We start from the raw sequence: 7,919 nt of genomic DNA on the forward strand, positions 1-7,919 counted from the left end.
GGGACATCTACGCGGCTGGTCCCGCGTACATCTCCCTCCTCAGCCCCACTTCACCCCCCCCCACGCCCACGCCCAAGCCTGAACTTCTCCTGTTGTTTTCGTTGTAGATAACCCAGCTGCAAACTGGCTCCACGCAAGGTCCACCAGGAAAAAGCGATGCCCTTACACCAAGCATCAGACGCTGGAACTGGAGAAGGAGTTTCTGTTCAATATGTATCTCACTAGGGACCGTAGGTACGAGGTGGCCAGACTCCTCAATTTGACCGAGAGACAAGTGAAAATCTGGTTTCAGAACAGGAGGATGAAAATGAAGAAAATCAACAAAGATCGTGCAAAGGACGAATGATGGAGACACGCGGGTTAAATTTGAAAACGCATAAATTAAAAAAAAAAAAAAAAAAGAGAAAAAAGTTAAAAACAAAACAAAAATTCCTCCCCTCGAACCCTGCCATGCAATGCGTCTGGGTCCAGGCCTCATTTTTTTCCCATGGCAAATTGTGATTATGATTGTACCTTGATTGTCACAGAGGCCAGTTTGCCAGGAGAGGTACAGTAAGACTTTTAATTTTCTAATAGGAAAGAAAAAGGGGGCATTAGCACGAGAAGGCTGTTTAGCTGGCTTGTATAAATCTACCTGTTTCTTCACTTACAGAAAGAAAAAAGAAAAAAAAAGAATAAAGAAAAAAACTACCTTTTCATAATGCACAACTATTTACGGACTGTATAGTTTAGTCTACGTAGTTAATTTTATTCGCTCTTTGCGCGGCAGAGAGATCTCTGCTCTAATACTTGAACACTGTGTTTTATTGTGGTAATTATGTTTGTGACTCAATTTATGTGCTTGGGTGCTGTACCGGATGTAATGGTGTAAGCTAGAATTCAATTTGAACTCAGGTTGTTTATTATAAAAATTGCATAGAGTATAGCTCTGTAGTGTATTAAGTCTTTTCTGTATAATTAGACAGTTAACCTTTGATTGTAAAATATATATTATATATATCCCAACGCCAAAAAAAAAAGAAAAAAAAGAAAAAAAAGTTCGTCCGGGATGTCTGGGAATTACGGTTCTCAAAATATTGAAGCAAGTCATTTTAGTATGCAGAGTTGATATATATATAGTACTGTCTTTGTCGGTTGTATATATAATCTATATATTAAAAAAAGTAAATAAACAGACTAGCTTAAAGATTGTTTTTGCACCAGTGAGCAGTTATCAGATTTCGGAGCTATACGTATATGTGAAAAGGGTAACTACCTATGGTTTACGTTTTAATTTTAATCGAATGATTTGATGGTTATTGTAATGAAGGTTAATTTTATTGATAATAAATTATACGCTATAAAAACCTACATTTGGTTATTGTAAATTTGTATCGATTTAAAAAAAAAATAAATCTGGGAAGTTATGTTGATGCAGAACGTACACTGTCTATTTTGAAATAGTTACCTCATGGCCTACTGACCAAATCGTTGTGTTGAAATGATATTTAACTTTTTGCCAAATAAAAATATATTGATTCTTTTACGTTTTGTGATGTTTCAAGATCATTAAGGAGGGGTTCTCCCACGGCATGCCGAATCTCACCAGCAGACGTGGCAGGGCCAGGGCGGCGGCGGAGGCGAGGCGGGCGGTAGCGTTTATTTCTCAGCCAAGGCAAACCCACGGTTCCTAGACAGGCAGCTCCCCAGGTGATGAAAATTTGGGCTTATTTTCGTCCTAAATGGGCCGATTCAGGTCCTCAGTGCCATTGCTTGGCTGCCGGGAGGCCCAGCTCCCCCCGCCCGGGTATAACTCGGTAAGCTGGCGCCCGGTGCTGCGAGGAGGGAGCCCCTCGGGTGGCAGCGGGGGCACCAGACCCCGGTTTAAAACGCGGTTTTAATAAAATTCGCCTGGCGGGGCGGGGGGATTTGGGACCAAACCAAAATGTCCGACGTTCTTCGGTGCGGACAATAATGTAAATCAGCCCAGACAGCGACATTTAGGCTGAGATGGTTAATTAGCCTGTACCAGAAAACGTCCAGCGCTAAGTGTGCTTCAACAAGCTTTGGGAGAAGGCTCGCCTGACCGGCGCGTTCATTTTAAATTCCCTTCTAGAGATAACTGCCCATGCAAAATATGTTATTTCGAACGTCACCCATTTTTTTTTCCTTCCCTTGCCTTCACCTTTGGGATTTTTTTTTTTCCCTTCTTAAATGTCCCGTGGCAAATAAAAACAACCCCTTGCATTTTACTGGCGCCTCAGATTATATATGTATATATAGATAGATATAGATACAGATAAAATTTTACTGACAATTACGATAGAATTTATGGTGTCAATTTTACTCGCTGATTTAGCCGAAGGAAAGAGCTGGGCTGGCAGCCGGCTAGAGCAGAGAAGACAAAATAGGATTTATTTTTAAAAACAGAAAGAAGGTTTCTTTGGAGTGGAAGATTTCCACTCACACCCCCATTGCACCCACCCCTCCCCCGCCGCCCCAAGCCAAAGCAAGCTCAGAAACAAAAGAAAATAGCGAAGTCTGTGAGCTTGCTGAAATTCACCCTTGTTTTGGGCGGACATCTTACTGCCTAGGGTAGATATCCTCCATAATATGAGCCGCAGCACACTTCTGCGCCACACCGACCCTTCGTTGCAGATATGGTGAATAACGATAAAAGCCGCCTTGTTTTTCGGAGGTGCACTTGCATGTATATATACACACATATGTATTTAAAGCAAAACAAGACGGAACACAGTTATGGTCTTGGCAGAAGTTGTTGTTAGGAAAATTCAGAGCCATACACTGCAATAAAAGAAAATGACTGCTGTAACCGTTTATGGGGTGTAAAACGCTGCAGGGCTGAAGACAAAACTTAGGGAGCCGGCAAGAAGTTTACAGATGTGCAGAACTGCGGGAGAAAAGGAAAAAAAAAAAAAAAAAAAAGCGCTTTCGGCTTCAGCTTAAAAAAAAAAAAGAAAGAAATCCGGGGTAAGATTTGATGAGTTCTAATTAGCAAAAGGGAGCTCGTTCTGGTGTGCACACACACAAAAAGCCCCTAATTGATCCCTGAGCCGGTATTTGGGGATGCTGGGACGCCCTCTGTTGTTGCAGACAGAGGCAACTTCAAAGAATCAGCATTAAGAGTGTGTAATAAATGACGGGTCTGCAAACTGTCTGGAATTCGGCTCTTAATGAGTTTACAACTGTCCAGCCACAATTAAGATTTTCTACAAAAGCCTTTTCATTTGTTTTGTCTGGCTGTTTTAGATAAAGCGGGCGAGCGGAAATAACAACCTTTTATTGGCCTTCCCCTGCTTAAATCCAGGCTGGGAGGTGGACATTTATCTTCCCGTGCGCTGGCGGGCAGAGGCGCTGGCTCCGCGGGGCCGGGGCGGCTTATGGGAGCATAGCTGGGGGTGGAACGGCTGGTTTGGTTTTAACAAAGGCCGATAGGTTTGAGGTTTTGGGTTGGGTGTCGTCCCCCCCCACCTTATCCCGGGTGTAGGGTGAGGGGTGCCCCGCTGCCCGCGGGCGCAGTTAGGGTGGCATTTACCGCCTGGCCACGCTCGGTGCTCTCGTGGCAAAAGTGAAGCTTGTTCTGCACTCAGGGCATACCCCACATTTATTATTCGCAAAACACCGGGGCATTTCCTATCAGCTAATAGAGAGGGATGGAGCCCTGGCACTGAACCGCCAGCTCCTCTTTCCATCGCCCCAAAATCTTCGCCCTTCTCTGGCCAAGCTCTCAGCCTGCAAACAGGGCGTCCCGATCTCCCGAAGGGCTGGTGAGAAATGAAGCATTTGGAGAAAGGGGGAACCGAAGGGTTCGGGCGGGATGGAGGAGGCTCTCCCCGGATCAGCCTGGGAGGAGACCCCCGAAGGGCTTCGCCCTCGGAGCGGGGTCGAAGCGACGGATTTTCCAGTGCCCTTCGCCGCCCCGCGTAGCTGGAGACAGCCCTGCGGGGAAACGGCAGCGCCGCAAACCTCTCGTTTGAAAATTATTTACCGGCGAGTGAAATTCCTCAACAGCTGCCTTCGATACAAATAAAAAGCCCTGCTTGTGTCCCCAGCAATTTCAGCTCTGTGGGACCCGTTGTATTTATATCATACAGATGCGAGCAGGCTGATGCTCTGCAAACTTGACATGTTTCTCAAAGTCAATCCTAACTTCTCCTCGCCTTTTATTTTGATTTCCTCGAGTCGTTTTCGTCTTTTTTTTTTTTTTTTTTTTTCTTTTTGCTTTTGTTGGCTTTCGCGTCTTGAGAACGAGGCTTAGTGGGGAACTGTGGAGTATTTTCAGATGGCAGTTGCCAAAAGAGAGGAGGGAAAAATAACTGGAAGGAAAATAAAAGCAGGAGGAAAGGAAGCATAAAATGTGGGCTGAAGTATGAACGTTGTATTTTTCGGATTTAAGCCAGACAAGTAAACAAATCGCTGCAGAGTACTCCCTAACAGGGCTACTTTCTCTGCATTTTATTTACGTTTCCTTAAATCAAAGCCAATCTCTTCATATCGAAATTCAGCATCGGGAAGGAATGTGAGCACTGAGCTATTTTTTCCCCGCACTGTTTCAAAGATTTAATTATTTCCAGGGATAAAGAGCAACAGCCACTCCCTGCTTTCTAACAAGAGCTTTCCTATAAAATGTTTGTCTACGATGGCATTGCTAAACTTATTATGATTAATTATTTTTTTCCTTGGGCAGTAAAATTATACTGAAATTAAAAAGTGTTTATGCGTCGTCATACTAAGTAATAACTTGGCACAGTACGCTCCATTATAATCGTGGATAAATTACGGCGAGAACAGATTCCAAACCAACAAAATCCTCCCTAGGATGAACCACATCAAGATACTGTTTAATATACAAGCCATAATCATGTAGTGCTCCCAGGTCGCTTATAACTTATGAGCACCGTTTTATCACTACCTTTTACTTCCCGGAAAAGCTCAGAAGGCGAAGCGAAGGTAGTCCAGAGCTCACAAGAAAAAAAATAAAGACAGTGAATCCCACCTAGAGGATTATTTTTAAAGCGTGTGAAAATACTGAGGTGACAGAAACCTTGCGATCTGCGCTCGTTCGCCCTTTCCTCGACTGGAAAAAAAAATAGATTCACAGGAAAAGTGCATTTTCAGGCGCGGGGATCCAGCCTGGGTTTGTGTGCGACAAAACGAGAGATTTCAGGGGCTCTTTCAGAGGCAGCGTTATGCCTGACACGCGGGGGGATGGTGGTGGTGTGTAAATAAGGTGGTGGGGACCCATGTCTGGGGGTCCTGTTAAGATTTATTCAGTGAAGACTTTTTGAGAAATCTTAAGGGCTGGCAGGAAAAAAAAAAAAAGCTGAAAGAAAAAAAATGTATATATATAAAAAAAAGAAAAAAGCCGCAGTAAACACACGCATGCAAAGAAAAATACATAAACGTGCAAATCGTACAGAATCAGAGAGCTCGAAATACAACCGCCTAGCTAATCTATTCGGTCCTACGCTATCCATATTTAAGTCTAGACATTGGTTATATTTGCTGTTTCTTTCTTCTTGCATCTTGGTATGTTGTCACCAGAGGAGCAATTTATTGGTCTAATGTCATCTACTTCAGCCTCTTTGATCTTCTTAGCCGTCGTCTTGTTTGCTTCGCATTCGTTTAACTTCTTGGGCCTTTATTCCTTTCCAGCAGCCTCTTCTGCTGGCGTGTTCCCACAGCGCGTTTGCGACCGCAGGGATATTGTCTGATATTGGCGAATTGGAAGAAATAAGGGGAAGGGGGCTCTTTCGCCAGCTTCTCCCTTCCGCCTGCGAATAATAACTGCCTTTTCACGCACTTAGCACTTGGCAAATACCTACGTACAGCCGCCACATTTGCATGCTCTGAAGCACCAATATCTCAGGGATCTGGCTTTGGAGAATTTACTCGCTTCTGTCAGTAACCTATATTCATGGGGCTGCAATAACCGCGCATAAAGAGTCCCAAAGGGTGCGTGCGTGCGTGTGTGTGTGTGTGCGTGTGTGTGTGTTGGAGGTGTGCTTGGGGGAGAGGGTGTCCCACGTTTCCGAAACGTAAAGTTTAGGGTCCGTGCGAAATATCGCCAAGAACAATTTTAACTGGTGAGAAAGTCTTTGTACACAGGGCACCAAACTATAATTGAAAGGAGAATTTCCGGGGCAATTCCATTGTGCTCCTTCCAGTTTATGATGTGCAATACAGGCAGGCAGTAAAAGCTGTCTTTACCAGGACTCCCTGTCTGAGGGAAGGAAACTCATTTTACGATCCGTTTAAAGGAAGGGCACGGTGCAGCATCCTCAATGGAGAGCCATTCGCATTGTTGGGGAGCCCAGCGTTTGGGAAAGCCGCGGCGCTCCCCGTCACCCGAGCGTGCCGCTGCCGCCACCGGCCCCCGCCTGTAAGGTACGGTGGGACGGGAAGGTAAAAGGGGCGTTAAACGGGCGGCGGAGATTTGAAGCCGTTTATAGGCGATTCCTGCAGCTCCTCTGTGTGTTGTTTTATTTGGGGTTGCTCTGTGGGTTTTTTTGGGTTTGTTTTTGTTTTTCCTTTTTAAGGCGTTCAGAAAGTTGAGTCCTTGAATTGATTTTTTCCCCCTCATTTTTGGTTTGGTTGGTTGGTTTCGGGTTGGGGTTTTTTTTGTGTTGTTCTTTTTTTTTTTTTTTTTTTTTTTCTAACTAATACTCTTAAGTAGATGGGTATGTTCAAGATCTACAGCTCATGCATCCTGCTTAAACTGAGGCTGCACCACAAAGGGTTTGCCCAGGGACCACGACCTGCTGCTGACGTGAAGCAAATGTTGTAATGACTACAGCTTGTTGAGGTGCAATACCTGTACTCCCAGAGTAAGTTACAGTAGGTCTTATTGTTTCTGTCACAGAAAGGATTTGTTTGGACTGCTGTACTCCTCATTTGATGTAACAATGCTATTAATCTAAATATTTGTAAATAAAGTACCTGTATCTAGATAAACTGCTGTGGCTTGTGGTGTTTGCGCTGGGCCTTCTGCTGAGGGCGCTTGTTCCTGGGAGCTGTTTCACTATGACCGGTCACGTGCTCGAGGCAGCTCAGTCCAAAAGAAAATGGGGTTTGGTGTAAATCTGGGGGTGTAATGTTATCATATATCACGCTACCTCGTAAAACCGACACTGAAGCCTGCCGGACAACAAATCACAGGTCAAAATTATGAGCTCTTCGTATTATGTGAATGCGCTTTTTAGCAAATATACGGCGGGGGCTTCTCTTTTCCAAAATGCAGAGCCTACTTCTTGCTCCTTTGCAAGCAACTCCCAGAGAAGCGGCTATGGACCAGGCGCGGGTGCCTTCGCCTCCTCCATGCCCGGCTTGTACAATGTGAACAGTACCATATATCAAAGCCCGTTCTCTTCCGGATACAGCCTGGGCTCTGATGCCTACAACCTGCATTGTTCCTCTTTTGATCAGAACATTCCCGTCCTCTGCAATGAGCTAACCAAACCCAGCTGTGAGAAAGCGGAGGAAAGCAACCTGCACAACCAGGCTGAGCCTAATTTCCGGATATACCCCTGGATGAGGTCTTCAGGTAGGGGCAAGCGGAGAGGGCTCGGAGCCGTGGCAGCCAGGCAAAAGCGTGTCGCCAGGATTACTGTCAGCACAGCCTTTATGGTTTTAATTATAGCCGAGGCGCCATTGCGTAGAAAGCCCGTGGCATTGTATGTAAATGAGTATCATAAAACTTTTTATTGCCCAATTAATGGGTTCTAGCCTCGTAAATTTATTTAACTCCATTTGCTATGGAATTTTAGCATTGAGTTGATTTGCGCTGTTTGCTATAGAAACGTGGAGAGTTGGCTGCGGGCTGCCAGAGCCCCCGCGGGTAAGCGTCTCCCCTGCCCTCTGCCGAAGTTGGGCAAAAAAAAAAAAAAAAAAATCCCGCCCGCTGGGGAAGGCGGGGGGGG

At 45.1% G+C, this 7,919-nt stretch overlaps 1 protein-coding gene across 1 annotated transcript in view; it reads left to right on the forward strand.

Moving 5' to 3' along the window:
• The first annotated feature begins 7,167 nt into the window (after window positions 1-7,167).
• Window positions 7,168-7,919, forward strand: part of HOXA7 (homeobox A7) — a 1,596-nt gene continuing 844 nt past the window's right edge. Inside the window, exon 1 of the mRNA XM_009638651.2 lies at window positions 7,168-7,543. Within this exon, the coding sequence (XP_009636946.1) occupies window positions 7,168-7,543 (376 nt within the window). The remainder of the gene's footprint in view (window positions 7,544-7,919) is intronic.

This window comes from Egretta garzetta, unplaced genomic scaffold, assembly GCF_000687185.1.
Source record: "Egretta garzetta isolate BGI_Z169 unplaced genomic scaffold, ASM68718v1 scaffold94, whole genome shotgun sequence".
NCBI lineage: Eukaryota > Metazoa > Chordata > Aves > Pelecaniformes > Ardeidae > Egretta > Egretta garzetta.